This window comes from Lissotriton helveticus, chromosome 4_1, assembly GCF_964261635.1.
Source record: "Lissotriton helveticus chromosome 4_1, aLisHel1.1, whole genome shotgun sequence".
Taxonomy (NCBI): Eukaryota; Metazoa; Chordata; class Amphibia; order Caudata; family Salamandridae; genus Lissotriton; species Lissotriton helveticus.
This window is the reverse complement of record NC_136063.1, coordinates 795,532,230-795,548,235: the sequence shown is the minus strand read 5'-3', so window position 1 is coordinate 795,548,235 and position 16,006 is coordinate 795,532,230. Positions and strand designations below refer to the sequence as shown.

The 16,006-nt window shown below is 46.0% G+C and overlaps 1 protein-coding gene across 7 annotated transcripts in view; it reads left to right on the top strand.

The window, feature by feature from the left end:
• The window catches only part of GREB1L (GREB1 like retinoic acid receptor coactivator), a 575,070-nt gene that overhangs the window by 330,539 nt on the left and 228,525 nt on the right, over window positions 1-16,006 (top strand). For 4 of the 7 annotated variants that reach the window (XM_078687437.1, XM_078687440.1, XM_078687439.1 and 1 more), the window contains exons 3-4: window positions 4,072-4,231; window positions 6,361-6,585. In XM_078687437.1, coding sequence (XP_078543563.1) covers window positions 4,075-4,231; window positions 6,361-6,585 — 382 coding nt within the window. In that variant the 5' untranslated portion in view covers window positions 4,072-4,074. The remainder of the gene's footprint in view (window positions 1-4,071; window positions 4,232-6,360; window positions 6,586-16,006) is intronic. The other 3 variants (XM_078687443.1, XM_078687441.1, XM_078687442.1) reach the window with 1 other exon arrangement.

Here is a 16,006-nt window from a genome sequence, read left to right as displayed (position 1 = left end):
TGCCAGTTGCCGCAGTGATGGCTCTGGGGGTGGGCTCCCGCGTCAGTGTGATGGTCGCAGCTCATAAATGCACTGGTGCGCCCTGGCCAGCGCGCCTCTGGCGTGTGAAGTCTCAAGGGCTTTGATCTGACGGCTGCGTGTATAATTAATGAAGGCAACAGCTGTGGGATATTTGTAAACATGGAAATAAAACGAGGGCCGTGCTCTGCCTTTTGGATGTCTTCGTCTTTGGTATGCTGTCGTTGCCTCCACCAAAGCAAACGGCAAGGCACAACAAGCACTGGTAATGCTAGCAGATCTGGCTTCAAAGTGCTGCCTGCCCCCTGCTCTCACAGGCTCACCTGTTCACCCTGCAATTACCCAGGCACACCACCTCAGTCGCACAGGCACACTTCCTCACCCCCATTCCTCTCTCTGCACTCATACAGGCACATCTCTCACTCGGAATGTGAAGGTGGGTGGCACAGACTACTCTGACACAGCACTCACATGAAAAAAAGCGTGTAACGGGTACACACCACATTAAGCAGCACAATGCTTTGATTTTCTGAGCTAGGAGGTGAGGGTTGCCAGCATGAGACCTGCAGGTGAATTCACATGCATTCACCCTTGGCTCAGTACCCTAACTCTCCACCAGTTGGCAGTGACTTATTCTAATAATGTTGACCTTTTTTCACATTGGCTAGGCCTGTGTCCCAACACGCCTTTTAAAAATGTTTTAGTAACTAAGTACTACCCTTTTTTGGCTGAAAAGCATCTTCAAGCTTATTAGCGATTTAAAACAGGACTGAAGGCATAACGTTCAGTAACAGTACATCAAATGTAACACCCCAGGTATATTCCAGTCAGCTATGCTGCGCTGGTACCCACTTATCGCTCAGTTAAAGAATTGTCAGCGATATCGTGATTGGATCCCTCAGGGTTGGTTCGCTGTCCAGTTTGGTCCACCTCTCGACAGCCTCAGTTCTGGATGCTATTACAGCACAGAAGTTTGAGGTGCACAACTGAGGAAAGGGAAGAGCGGGGAAGGAGACCTGCAACAAAAGCACACTTATCAAATTGCTGAACAATCTATGTAATGTGCTAATTGGCACCTTGCATAACTTATTCAAAGGTCCCCGTCTTCCATGTGATTTCAGTAACCACTGATAAACCCGCACTCCGAGGTGATTAAAAACAGAGAGCCGCCTTCAGTGAAAGGCCAGGGATTACATGATTTCCCAATCACATTACTCAGAATGCCCACCCCTCCTTGCTCACTGCTAGCAGAGATTTGTAAGAACAACAACCCCTTACCCAGAGCTACTGCTTAAGGCAGTAGTGCCTCACTTTGAACTTACTTCAACCGTGCAATCAAGGAAGGTGCATTAAGGGAATGCTCTCTGTAGCCTGACAAGCAGGAAGTGGAGTACCCCGGCCTGGTTGCTGAACGTAGAAGATGGCGGCTGGTGGTGCTTCAAGAGCATGCCAAGCAACGTTGAACGTCCCAGCTGCCTTCACATGAGTAGTCCAACAACGCACGAGTAGTCTGCTGTGCGAAATGCAAAGCTGCGGGTTTCAACTAAGGTGGGTAGAAGAGGACTGTCACATAGGTGACTAGGATGGCCGGCAACGGTGAGCTCCTGGGCACGCCTAAATGACAGGCTGATTGTGTGGACCCTGTTCGCACCTTTCCCATGCAGGCGGTGGCCTCAGCAGGTCCCATTGTCCCAATGGGGCAGATCCAGTTGGCAGTAGGCAGTGCTTGCTGATTGCCCCCACTGTGTTTATAGATGGGTGAGCATCTGTCCAAGAAGGACCTTCATATGTATTTAGTCATGACAATAAAATAATGACTGGGTAAATTGCAGGTTTTGAAACGTAGGAAAAAAGAGACTGAAAAAGAAACAGCCTTTATAGAACAAGAAACCCCATTAAGTACCATCATCTTGGGCTGCTCATGTGCACCAGCTACTGTAGCTGTACTATATCATCAGGTTTCAGCTTGATTGCAGTCATTGGTGAGGAGAAAGGCCTCAGACCTTTAACAGCATGGTGGAGAGCGAAAATGATGCCTTTAACCACAGAGAAGCTTTGCAAGGGCGAAGACCCACTGAGAAACTTTGTAAAGGTCAAACATTATGAAATGCAGAAATTTCACCTTAAGAAAAGTAACATAGAATGCACTCCTACAAAAGGGTACCACTTCAGTGTAGCAAATCGCTAGAACATTTTGTTCCAAGCTTGTGAAATGGCTACCAGCACGACATTATTGCTACCAGCACAACATTATTGCTAGTAAGTTTGCAGAAAGAAGTTGTGCTTATTGTAACACATAGCACAATTAACTGTGAACAGCTCAGTGCTTCAAGCGTTGTAGAGCGACTGTGCGAGGTAAGGGCAACTGTTTCCAGAAACCACAATGCCACCACACACTGGAATATGTGGTAGGCAAGTGCCCTCGAGAAGCTGCCACCCCCTCCGTAGAAAAACGCCAAGGGTGTTGCTGATGCAGTCATCACAGCGTTGGAGAAAACCAGGAGTTGGAATCAAGGCGAGGAATTCCCAACCGTGAAGAGTCCGGATCATCAAACAAAGGGAGTGAGAAAACAAGGAAAGAAATACGACTTTGTTACAATGCTTTCTCCAACCAGACTGAGGCCATTGAGTAGTGAAAAAGGAATGGCAGCAAACACCACATGATGGATTGGGAAAGTCGGGAAGAAGTCAAGGAAAGAGCAGCCATGATGGGAACGAGAACAAAAACTTGAAGTGGACCAGCTTCGGAGTCTCCTTAAAAGGCAGCAACAAACCCTCAGGCTGGTGGTGGCTACTTTGAAGTTGAAGAGAGCAGCAGCCAGGAGCACAAGATGAAATGAGCTCAGGTGAGAAACTCACCCAGGCCGCCGCTGCAGGCTTCCGACAGTGTCTTCTGTGCCCCAGGAACCACAGGACCCCACAAAGTACTGCGGCTCTTAGGCGCCCAAGTGTGTAAGAAGCCATGGACACACGATGGTCTTGGCATTGTACACAAAGGCCCATATGTATCTAGGTTTCCCATTTCATTGTGTTGCATTGCATTGCAGGCTTTGTTTGGCTGTTTAATAACCTTGAGGATGAGAAGACTAGTCCTAGTCTCTGCCACTCTTACACTATAAATTCTGTGAAATTCTTAGAAAACCTGTAGCCAGATTAAGATTTTCAAGTTTGTCCCTGACACCTATTATCACACAAGATCCTTTTATACCATCTGTTTTACAAGTACACTCCCTTTGAGAATTCTGTTGGCCAATTATTACTTCACATTCTTTCTGTATGCAGGTATATCAAATGTTTGCTCAACACAGAAGGTTGTTGTCAATGCTTGTTACTTTTTACAATGGGTAGTATTAAAAGTACACACTGTAACTGCATGATAATAACTGTATGCAAAGTCACCTGAAGTGAGCTCCACTGAAATTATGCGAGTTTGCGGCTGTGGTGTTTTCTGTATAATTATGTGGTTGCCCATTTGCCACATAGCCTATCATCTGCTGCATAATCTGCAGATTTTAACAAAGAAATGTTTCTAGCTCAAACGGATCAAAAGTTACTAAAATGCGGCTACTCAAGTTGCCCTGAAGTGGAAGAACCTTTACCAAGGTTGACTGGTCACCTTTTCTGTTGCTTTTTGCTGTATTTGGGTGTTATATTGGTACTAATGAGGTGAAATCTTTGCCCAGACTATGTCAGCAAGTGCAAGCATGACAAAACAATAAAGCAATACTACCAAATTATGTACCCCATCACACCACATAACTTGCCTTTTCTTGCTGCATGATTTAGTCACCTGTACCGCATAATTTGGTCATCCCCTGACTCGTACTTCCAGTGGCCCTGCCTGTAGTTTACCAAGAACCAGTACTTCACAGTGCTATATGTGCGTGTGTATGTATGTGTGTATATATATATATATATATATATATATATAGTGTCTATTTATATTCCCACTCTCTTTCTCACGAACTTTGCAATGCCACTGTTGCCAAATTGCATCTGCGTTTATAGATTTAAGAATTTTTGGTAAATGTTTTTGTTCCCATTTTATTTTAGATCATGGGGAATTCATATGCTGGGCAACTTAAGTCTGCCCGTTTTGAGGAAGCACTTCACAATTCCATCGAGGCATCGCTCCGGTGCAGCAGTGTTGTGCCAAGGCCGGTTTTCTCTCAGCTCTACTTGGACCCTGAACATCCTGTTCTCACCCCAGAAGGTAAAGTGGCCTTGCTTTGTGCTTAAAGGTTAATTGAGGAGGCAGGGCAGATGCACACTGTGGCTTGCAATGGCTCTGCTGGTTGCTTGGGCTTTTTCTCTATGTGTATCTTATGGATGCTGCCGGATTGGCACACAAAATGAGTTTGTTATGTTATGTTGTTATTGTTAACTGAGGTTTGTATAGCGCATAATCACTGGCGGGTCTCTAAGCGCTTTTGAGAGAGTGGCCAGCGTCCACCAGCAGTCCAAACATGCACTTGGCGAAAGCTTTAGGCTGTACTTGGAGCTTCCCTAAAAAGAAGGGTCTTGAGTCACTTCCTGAATGGGAGGAGAGCCGAATCCTTGCGGAGGCTCTCAGGCAGCTTATTCCAAAGTTGAGGGATCAGGACAGCGAAGGCTCTGCCGCCTTTGGATGCGGTTTTGACCCGCGGGCAGGCCAGCAGACCTGTCTCGGACGACCGCAGTGTACGTCCTGGTACATAGTTTCCTAGGCGCTCCTTAATATACACGGGGGCCTGGCCATAAATGGCTTTGTGAGCAATACAGAGGCACTTGAACGTAGCTCTCTGTTTGATGGGGAGCCAACGCAACTTACACAGCAGAGGAGTGGCATAGGCCCTTCTAGGGAGCTTAAAAATCAGCCTGGCTGCGTCATTCATGGTCACCTGGAGCTGAGAAGTTTCTCGGGGAGGCCAATGTAGAGAGCATTGCCATAGTCGTGGCCGACACAATCATATGTAATGTGGTAAATGAGCGGAGGGGGGCCAGTTTCCGCAACTGTCTCATTAAGCCCGTACAGGTGCCGACCATTGTGGCGACTTGATTAGTCATGGATAGATTGCCATCAATCTTGATGCCCAGATTTTTTACAACAGGAACTGGCGTGGAGGTGATGCCCAGTTCTTGTGGCCAGAAAAGATCATTCCAGGGGTGTTTTTTTCGAGCAGATGACAAGACATAGTGCGCCATTTAAAGGGCTTCAGCGCTCATTGAGGAGCGTAGTTTGACATAAGTTACATTACAAAGAAGTTTAATATACCAAATAGTGCTATATAAATATTTGATGTATATTGGTGGACATGCCTGCAGATGACACTCTGGGCAATAATACATTTGTAACCCATTCTATAGTAATTTTCGTAAGAAAACCAGTCCCACTGTGATGCCCTGGTAATAAGATGCTGAAACATTAGGGGGATGCAGCTGCCCTGTTTACTTTTGATATTTTCCTAGCACGTGTTTATTCCTAGATGCACTTAAGTATGTCCTGCTTATACTTTTTGTCTGTTCTGATTTATTATTTACGTATTAAGTATGACATCTGTTAGCCACATGCATTATTCACATGTCCCTCTATTTCAACAACATTCAATTTGAATACAATGTAAATCGCATTTATCACATATGATGATTTGTCAATCAAGTGGGTTTAAGTTTGAGATCCTAAGTCTTTCACATTAAAAGTACAGACTCCTCTGAAAGCAGCCCTACACATGGTGCTACTCCTCACTAAATCTTCAATCATCCTGGTCATTGATCAGGTTGACAGCTCCTGGCTGTTTGCTTCAAGTTTGCAACTCCAAAGGTGTAGTTTCTATTACTGTTGCACTTGCAGCCTATTCTGCTGAAAACTAGAGCCAAGGTCACAGAGTTTTTCGTTGAATATGAAAGCGATCTTGAATCCGTCACACATTATATTCAACTTATATGCTAGATCACTAATAAAGGAGCTGGCCACACGAGGTTGCAGTCTGTACAGTTATGCGAATGGCTTACAGTTATATATTTGTTGTGACGGTACAACCTATATAAAGCACTTCACCTAGGTATGAATGGGTAACAACCATTTAAAATGAAATGCAGATAAAACTGAGATAATTTTGAATAATAGGCTGGCCCTTTGGAACCACCTACACTGTGACTGAGTATGGAGTTAATTTACGCACACACTAAAATCTTGAGGCTCCTAGGTGTTAGTGTTCTTTGACCTTTTGCCTCTTTTAATGCTGTTTTAATGTATTATATTTTCACATGTGTTGACGTTTAGCGTGTTTAGGACCTGCATTGCTTACTTTAAAATTCCAAATTGTCTTAACCAGGACTTTTTTTTGTTTGTTCAAAATAAAGGTAACTGTGTATCTGCTTTTGGCTCAGACATGAAGCCCAGAGTGGAGGACTTGGATAAAGAACTTGGCCACCGATGCACCCAGAACGGCAGCTTCGATCTTACCACCGGCCAGACGGTCTCCGAAATGGAGGAAGAGGAGGAAGAGGAAGACCTGTCTGATACCAATAGCCCACCTCTCCCGTACGCCCAGAAACCAGCCCCAGAAGGCGCTTGCACGACAGACGGTTTGTGTTACTCTCCACCATGCGTTGCTTGGTATAGTTAAAGTTCCTTTGGAATCCTAACCCGGTATGCGGTGTCTGAAGGGTTGTCTCTGAATGTTCATGTTTTTCCACAGAGCCTTTATTGCTTTAGTCTTGCATGATGTCTTGCATGCCATGTGATTACCCCAACGGCTAATGGCTTATAAAGAGAGGCACCGGGTGAAGTATACTTAATTTGCTAATGCATCCTCTTCATAGATCAATGCCTAACCCCATCTTGTGGTTACCTGTTGATTCCAGACAGGTCTCCTCACCTTTTAGCCAGGTCAAAAAAATTAGTTGGGTTACCCTGGGTGTTGGACCTGGCCTTTTTTTTGTTTTCCTCCTATTTGTCTGACCTCCTTTTTGTCGGTTTTAGGACTCTGGACACTTTACCACTACTAATCTGTGCTAAAGTGCAGATGCTCTCTCCCTAAAACATGGTATGTTTGGTTTTTCCATGATTGGCATATTTGATTTACTAGTAAATCCCTAGTACAGTGTGCCCAGGGCCTGTAAACCAAATGCTACTAGTGGGCCTGCCGCACTGATTGTACCACCCACACAAGTAGATCTGCAAACATGTCTCAGGCCTGGCACTCTAGTGTCTGTGTGCAGTTTTAAACTGCCGTTTCGACCTGGCAAGTGCACCCACTTAATAGGCCCAAACCTTCCATTTTACTACATGTAAGGCACCCCTAAAGTAGGCACAGAGGTAGCCCCATAGGCAGGATGCAGTTTATTTAACAGATAAGACACGTACTGTTGTGTTTTACATGTCTTGGTAGTGAAATACTGCTAATTTAGTTTTTCACTACAGCAAGGCCTATTTCTCCCACAGCTTAGCACTGGAGCTGTCTTATAACATCTTACACTTGTATCTGCCAATTGGGAGCTGATCGAAAATTAGAGTTTGGTGTCTATGGACTCTCAATTTAAAACTGCATATTTTGGTGAAGTTGTTTTTTAAATTGCAGGTTTGAAAATGCCACTTTTAGAAAGTTTCATAATTAGCAGAGGTTCTGGAATGCACTCCTCTTTCTCCTGGTTTATACCACATTATTCTGTTCCATTACATCAAACATCAAACCACTGTAGGCTTGCAAACTTAGACGCGCTCCACCCACTTGCGCAATGAAAGTAGAAAAAACACGTAGGGGCTATTTTTTCTGGTCCCTATCCCTTTTAGATGCCCCTGACGAAGGGTTTACCCCGAAATGCATTGGGTGATTTTTAATAAAACGTAGTGACATAAGGAAACATTTGATTCTCCTGTGTGCTTTATGAAAAAACCAAGAACAATGATTAAAATGAGTATAATAAATTGACAGAGTAAAGAAATGGACGTCAAATATGGAGAAACAGTGGAATGATTGAAGAAATAAATAACACTTGATTTATTGGATTCATTTTTGGCAAACTTCGCTGTGCAGCTTGATAGGGACCAGAAAAATGGGCCCTACATGTTTTTCTACTTTTAGAAAGTTGGCATTTTCTTTACTTTAACCATTCTGTGCCTCTCCCTGTCTCTGAATACACGTCTGGGCTGTATGTGTATTTTCTCTAGACAGTCACACAAAGGGAGCTGAGTTGTGCCCTGCATATCCTGATGGCCAATCACCATTCTAAGCAAGAGTGGTCGGAGGAGTTGACAATGACACCTGAATATGGCTGTGCTGTCCTCACACAAAGAAATCTGCACTGCCTGGAGTGTGTCAGGTGCCAGGGCAGGGAAAGGGAGGGTATTGTGCACTACAAAGACTTCCCTTTGAAGCATCCCTGCTTCAAAGGCTGGAATGGGTATAAGCACTGGACCTATGACACCATATACTCAGAAAACCTCTGGGTTGAGGACATCCTGCTAGGAAGAAGAGTTTATTGCTGTCAGGAGAGACTGCCACTTTTTTTTTGCTTTGCTGTTCTGGCCTGCCGCTGCTGGTGCTTCTGACCTGGTAGTGAAAGGACTAGACTTTACTTTCTACATCCTGCTTGTAAGGTTCTCCAAGGGCTTGAGTTGAGCTTGCCTCCTGTTGGAAGTCTCAAGGCAAATGAAGACTTCACTTCACCTGCAGCACCTAGACTCCTCTGCTGGGAGTTCCAACTTGTCAAGTGGTGCCAAATCCAGTTCCTGGGCCATGGGAATTTGTTTGCTGTGTTCATCATGAAGAAACTGTACATCGACTTCGAGTGTGACTTTGGTCAAGAGCTGTGGTCCCTGCCGAGTGCAAAAACCATGACTTGCAGTGCATGCCGAGGCCGCCGCAGCACCCCCGAAGTCCCGTCACCGCGTGAGTCTCGAGTGCCGTGTCATGGACATCCATGACAGCCGACTCTACGGCAGCACCTGTGGCCCTGTGATGCGACATGGACACCGCAAAGTTACGCTTCGCAGCTTTACCTTCGGAGCTTCATCGACCCCAGCACCATCATAAAGAACGAACGCCTCGTCACCAACGCTGCATCACCTCCCCTGCAATAGTAAGAAACCAATGCATCACACATCCTGCCTGGCAGTAAAGAACCAGCGCATCACCTCCCCTGTAGCAGTAAGGAACCAATGCAGAACTTGCTTCAGCGACGCCTTACCTCCCATGTGCTATGCAACGTCTTTGTTTCTCATCGATTTCCAAGGTACTGTAAACGCGGTCTGTGTAACTCCGTAGCCAGTCTGTGCTCCATCGTGATCAGCAATGAACTGTTGGATTTGACTTCGTTAAGCACTTTGTTTTGTCCCAGTTGGAGCTATTGGGTTTCTAAGCACTATATCTACATTTAATCTTTGAACATTTGTATCTTGCTTTGTGTATGTTGAATTTTTGTCGGTTTGGTTTTGTTTTACTCAGATAAATATTGGCTATGTTTCTAAACTGCTGTGGAGTACTTTTGTGATGTTTTTAGTGTGTGTGTGTGTGTGTGTTGTAAATACACACTTAACACATTGCCTCTAAGATAAGCCTGCCTTCTTTTGCTAAGCTGCCATGGGGGTGACCGTGGGATATTCTGAGAGTGTAACTTACCCTGACTAGAGTAAGGGTCCCTGCTTGGACAGTGGGCCAACCACTGCCAACCAGAGCCCATAATTTCTAACAGTGGGTAACTGTGATTATTCGTGCCCTGGGGGAGCGATTTGCGCTCTAAAAATATTCCTGGATTGCTCTGCCTGACATTTTGGAAGCTTACATGAATCAGAAATGAATGGTACACAAAACTTTAAGCTCCATCCGGTCTGTCTATGGAAGAGTAAAATAGGCTTAGAATATTTTTCTTTTTTAGTAAATTTTTACATAGTTAAAACCGTGATACAAATTGCAGTGAAATTCAGAATAAAAATAATAACACATATAAACATGAGGCTGACAGTTTACATTTGCCCTTCTAATCATTCACACATGCTGTTTTTCAAATGCATTTTCAAAATGATTTAATGGTTTGCCTCCTCACCTGTGCTTGCAAGTTGCTTCCCACATGTAGTATCCGTTTCATGTCACAATGTCTTTATAATGTTAATCACAAATCGCCTCCAGTGTCATATAGCGACCATTTGGACAGCACTTTAACCTAACTTAAAAAAAATATCTAATTACCACAGTTCCCGTTGGGTGACTGGCTATGTAGTTGATCACCCGTGGTAATTTACACATCAGTTGAGTGTTTTTTGTACTGTTGCGCCTCTTGTGCGTCCTGTGGTTGGTTGCATTTATTGGAGAAGAATGTATATGTTACCCTGCCTAACGCTTTAGGTCCTACGACCGACCCCAGACTAGGATTTTTTTTTGGGGGGGGGCTCATCACTTTACAATGGATCGTATGAAAAACAAAACGTTGCTAAATTGATAATGCAAATTTAGGATTCCTCACGAGAAAATGATCTCTGAAATTAGAAGAAATTTAAGGCAAGGTGCCATGCCGCTGCTAGTGACATCTCAGTGAAACTGTGTTAAGTATTTATTGGAATTCAAAATGGCTGCCCCCTCCGAGCCCCTTTCTGCTATTTGCATTGCTCTTCAGAGGGATGGAGTAGGTGTGATATGATTTGTTTGATCTAGAAACACAGAAACAAAGAAGGGGCCGGGAACAGCCTGAGCAGGTCAGTCTGCCAACCCAACGTAAACAGCGTTCCAACTGCCAACTGTCCTCAATTTTTATTTCCTCATGTCAGGGCTGAGCCTGTGCACTGATGAATTATTCTCTTGGCTGGGCCATCATGTTATGACTGGCTTGAAGGACCTGCTCTCCGCCTTCCTGGCTGTAATCCAGCCGCACAGTGATGGGCCTTTAAGAGCGGCAGCTGGGCTGGCAAACGCAAGAAACCTCCACATCCTCAAATCTCATAGATCTCTTTTGCCGGATTGTATGTTTTACGATTGAGAGTGAAAGAAAGGGAGCCATTGGGCGAATGGCTCTGTTTTACAAGTGGAATGGACCAAGTAAGTGGGTCAGTTGCTCCCACTATGCTTTTGAAAGAAATGAGGTGCAATTATCTATGGGAATAGTAGGCTCATCACATGCAAAGACTTGTGCTTTATGGCAGCTGCAATAGTAGTGGCGGGTAAGGGGGGATTAAAAAAAATCCCTTACCTGCTAGCTCCTGCCTCTCTTCTGTCCTCTCGGACCTTTTCCTGGCTTCTGTTCGAACAGGAAGCACTGAGGCTCCCCTAAGTCAAATCACAACGCTGCAATGTAGCGTTGGGATTAGTCTGAGCGCTGTGGTTCGGCGCTCAGATGGGGAATGGGAGCCTGAGCATGTTCTCCACCCAGGCGTGGAGAACATGCAAAGTTTGCATGACTGTTTGGCTGGCCCGAGCCGGCCTGCCAAACATTCTGCCTCAGCACGGAAGACTAAAATGATGGTAACAGCGCGTTATCATTTTATTTTTCCTTTTTTTTGCAGTGCTGAAAGGGAGAGGGGCGACGCTTCTCCGCCTTAGCGAAGGAGTGCCCCTGGCCAGAAGTGCTAGAACAAAGTTGCAAGGAGAAAGATTGATCATAAGAGTAGATTTTTAATTTACCTGGTTTGACTTCTTGATTCAAAAAGGTGGAACTTGATCTCCACTCTGACACTTGCAGTTCATAACCACGTTTGCTCCCTTGGTCTTTGTATTTTAACTACCTTGCTACAAATGTCATTTGGAGGCTTTATCTTTAGTTGTGCCTTTATCGTGGTGTTTCTTCTCCTGGCTGCCCCCCTGTCATATCTTGTGCAGTCACAGGACTCTTTCCTGGGCATCCTTGATGCAGCCTCCTCCTTCTGCCATGGCCAGCTATTCTGAGGGTTGTAGGGTTACAGCTCATACTCTTCACGGGCCTAGTTCCCGTGTTTCTGTTGCCATCTGCGCTCTAAGGCATGGCAGTGTGAACTTCATAGCTAACAGGCCTTGGGGCGCTAGATCCCAGTTACTCGCGCTGGCTGACCTATCCGCAGTGGACAGCTGCTCTCTTATTTTTGGGGGTAGGCCTGCTTTCTGTGTGTGTGGGGGCGGGAGGCGGTAGGGCATTGTCTGGTCCCATGCTGCCATGAGATTTCAGCTGGTCCTCCTGCCCAGCCTGCCCTGTCATATCTAAGCTCATTCCTACCCCTGCCTGAGACTTGTGCCACCTCTTTACTGCTATAGGCCTGTGATGCTTACCGCCTCCCTGCCTGTGGACATCCTTGATCTGGTCCCTGGACTTCCTTCTCCTTCCTTTCCCCCATTTTTTTTGCAGCTGGCAATCCAACACGATCCACCTCTGGAGCGTGTTCATTTGTGATTTATCATGCTATCTATCTTTGGTGACTACCTGTAGTGTTTGGTGGTGGGTTTCTTGGTGTGATGTTGTTGCGAGAGAGATAATAAAAGTAGCAGCTATCGAACTAGTACTGGCGGATTTACTTTACTTAGTTTTGTGTAGCGTTTTGGCTGCCACTGCTGCTGTATTGTGCATATCTCTGGATACATCACCTGGTGCATTCTGGTCAGTTAAAAAGTTGCTTGTAGAGTCTGGTATCCAGTTCTGTGGGTCTCTCCAAAGGTTGTCTGTGGTTTGCTGAGAAATCCTCAGAAGTGTTTTGTGCAGTTCCTGAGCCCTCATCTGGAAACACTGTGTAAGTGAGTAGGGTCTGCTTTCCTATGGTCACCCCATTTTTTTGCTTTTTGCTTCACTGGTTTTTGACTTAATGTGGCTGTGGGCCTGCTAATCAGACCCACAGCCCTGCTGTTCTCTCTAAATTTCACACCATGTACTTTAGGTACATCACCAATTGGGATTTGGGTCACTCTTATGAGTCCCTGTACAGTGTACTATAGGTACCCAGGGCATAGGTGCACCCAAGGCCTACAAGGGGCTGCAGCATATCTTTTGCCACCCCTGGCTGGCCATCCAAACTGACACAACTGGCTGATCACTCAGCTGGGGCAAGGTCGTGTAATCACTCCTTGCTTAGATATAGTATTCCTATGTCTAACCTTATATCTGGACACATATGCACCTATAAGTCACTCCTATGGCAGGCCTTAACAATCCTGGAGGCAGAGTGCTTGGTTTTATGTGAGATGGTGCTCCATCATGAACTGAGCCTGTCTGCAGCTTTCGGAACCATGTCCTTATAGCTGTTCTAGGATAATGCCATACCATATACTCTTAAGTGCATTATGAACCTCGCGGTTAAATGCTATCTTTGGTTTCGCTTTATCAAAACATGTCGTGTAAGGTGTCATACGCTTTGGAATACTACCCCCTCGCCAGTCCTGGCGACCGGGGTAGCATTCCACCCTTCTAGAGGGAGAAGACATGTTACTTCCATTAATCCCGGTTAAAGTTAACCAGAGCCTCAGCATCACGAAATGGATGCTGCTGCCACAGACACAAGTCTGACCTCCTGCTGCTGGGAGTCCTTCCAGTGATGGAGGCTTGGACAATAGGTTTCCTGTCACAGGGAGGTGCTAGCACCACCCCAGACAGGAGATAGTGGATTGGGGCAGGGAGGGCTGAATGAAATGAGACACTGCCTGGGGCACACAAGGTGTCCCATGCATAGTCCAGTTCAAACCGGTTCTGGGGCACTCCAGCCCCAGCTCTGGCAAGAAACTGGACAAAGGGAAGGGGGTGTAACCATCCCCTTCCTGGGTCCCACCCATAGGAGGGACCTAGCTGGTAATCCAGCCCCTAGATTTGGTATATAGGTAGGAGCTGAGTCCCAAGACTTTGGATATATCCGGACTGAAACTCTGATACGAAACTCTGGACCTTCGACATCCTACTCGACGTAGAAGACTGAAGAATCTCCCTTGTGGTCAAGGAGTGACCACCCTGTGCAAGCAGGCACCATCAAGCGCTCAATGGTTTGCTTTGTCATTGCTCCTGCGGGAGCCCGAACACAGAGCCTGACAAGACCCGGACTTCCAGACATCCAACAGCCCGATCCACAGCAAAGCTGAGACCCGTGGAGGCGACGAGAGACGTGGGACCGGCCATCTGGGAAAGCTAGCGAATTGCTTTCCGTGCAACTTCTGAGGCACCCTCGAAGTTGTGCATTGGGGATTGAGAAGCCCCAGCCCCGAGCACCAACTGCACCGGCGATCACCTCTCCACACTCACCGAGTGCTGCGTGGGGCCCTTTTGCATTTTCCTGCTCGACGCGTCTGTCCGGTCGCTTGCCCGTTGGCTAGTGGCCTCTGTGACGACGAAATCTGAAATCTACACCGCTGGTCTGGTTGCTCCAGACTGGCCTTGCTTCCCTGCGAAGGAGAAGCCACTCAGTCCTTGCTGGCCTGAGTAAGAAGCCATCTTCGATTCCTGCGTGGGTTGCATTTGCCAAGGCCTGTTGACTCCGAATAGAGATCCGACACCGCCAACAGCGAGAGCCTTCGTGGGACAGTCCGTATCCAGCTCCTGGTCGTCGTCGACACCTCCTGGTCCACGTGGCTGCAGAGACAAGCTTCACGACATCACCTGATTGCTTCCCGACATCGCCTGGTTCCTTCCTGGTTCTTTCCTGGTTCCATCCTGGTCACTGGCTAGTGACCCAGACTTTGTCCCCTCTGCTTTCAGGTACTCTTCATCCTCGATCCACCCTTGGATCCAACCGGACTCTTCTCTCCTGGTCGCCTGCAGCATCTTTTCTCCAAGGCTCCATAGAACTCCACGGCGAAACCCGACACACTTTGACACCTATGCACCCGCTTCCTGTGGGTGAGGTAAAGCGAGTACTGCGGTGCTCCTGTAAAGATTAACTCTCCGAGTGTCCTAGTTTCAAGTGGTTAGCTTCTAGTCCAGTAGGAAGACTCCTAAACCTTTAACCTTCTAACTTTACGCACCCATTGACTTCTATGTGTGCACGCGTGTGCATTTAGACACTGCACCCGCATCCCGTGGGCCTCCTGCTCCCTAACTACTGTTAGCCCAGTGTAGCCACAGCGATTCCCAAGGCCCTGGGCCATACCATTGTTCGTGACGTACTATTTTAGTATATGATTTAGCGGGCCACCAGGGCCTATCCATATTTGTGCAACTTATTGTACGCTATATTAAGTAACTTGTTATGCGCTTGTGCTTCTGTTCTCATAAAGAGTATAGAGGGTTTTAAAAGAAATAAATACATATATATTTTGAATATATAACCTGTGTGGTGTCCTTTCATTTGGTATTAAAAGGATTGCATATGGTAAAACAGCTTGCTTCACATGCCCTCTTGAGTTTAGCCTAAGACTGCTTTTGTCCATGCTACCACTAGGATAGCTGGTCTATAAGGTTGACTTTACAACCATCACCATAAGGGTTGTTTGGACTGGTGCAAGGTGCTCACTAGAATAGTGAACATCATATACCAGGCCAACTTCTCACACACTGCATCGAAGTCCTTGATGGTACCAGCTCTTGGTCACACTGGAGTCAGTTGGTAGTGCAGCCTTAGTGGAACGGGGACCAGGTTGAGCACGTATCTAGCATACAAGGGCAATCAAAGGTCTTGCCCTATGCCTCACATTTTCTCACCTCTGTACCTCCCGCTCCTAGTACTTTCTCTCCATCTAGTATGCCATGAATATTGCGTAACTCTTGGTGCGTTCATTAAAGCTCCCTGGTCAAATTTCTCCTGCTTCCTCCTTCACAGTCCCCGATCAGTAGGCTTGTCCTTCCTGTGTTCAGGCTGAGCCTGTTCTGTGACTTCTTCCCAGCTCACAACTGTACCCCTTTCCCACCATCATCTCCAACTCCCCACATGTCTGTCTTTTAGCAGAATGGTGAGAAATAACACTCCGCAAAAAAAATCCCCACTCAAAATGTAATCCTGACCCTTGTATAAAATATGAATTTTATTTTCCATTTGTGAAGCAAATACGTCAGCAAGTAATATATGAATGTTGAGCATAGTAAATTTGATTGAATAATCATGACATTTAAAAAAAAGTTATTTGTGATAAAAATA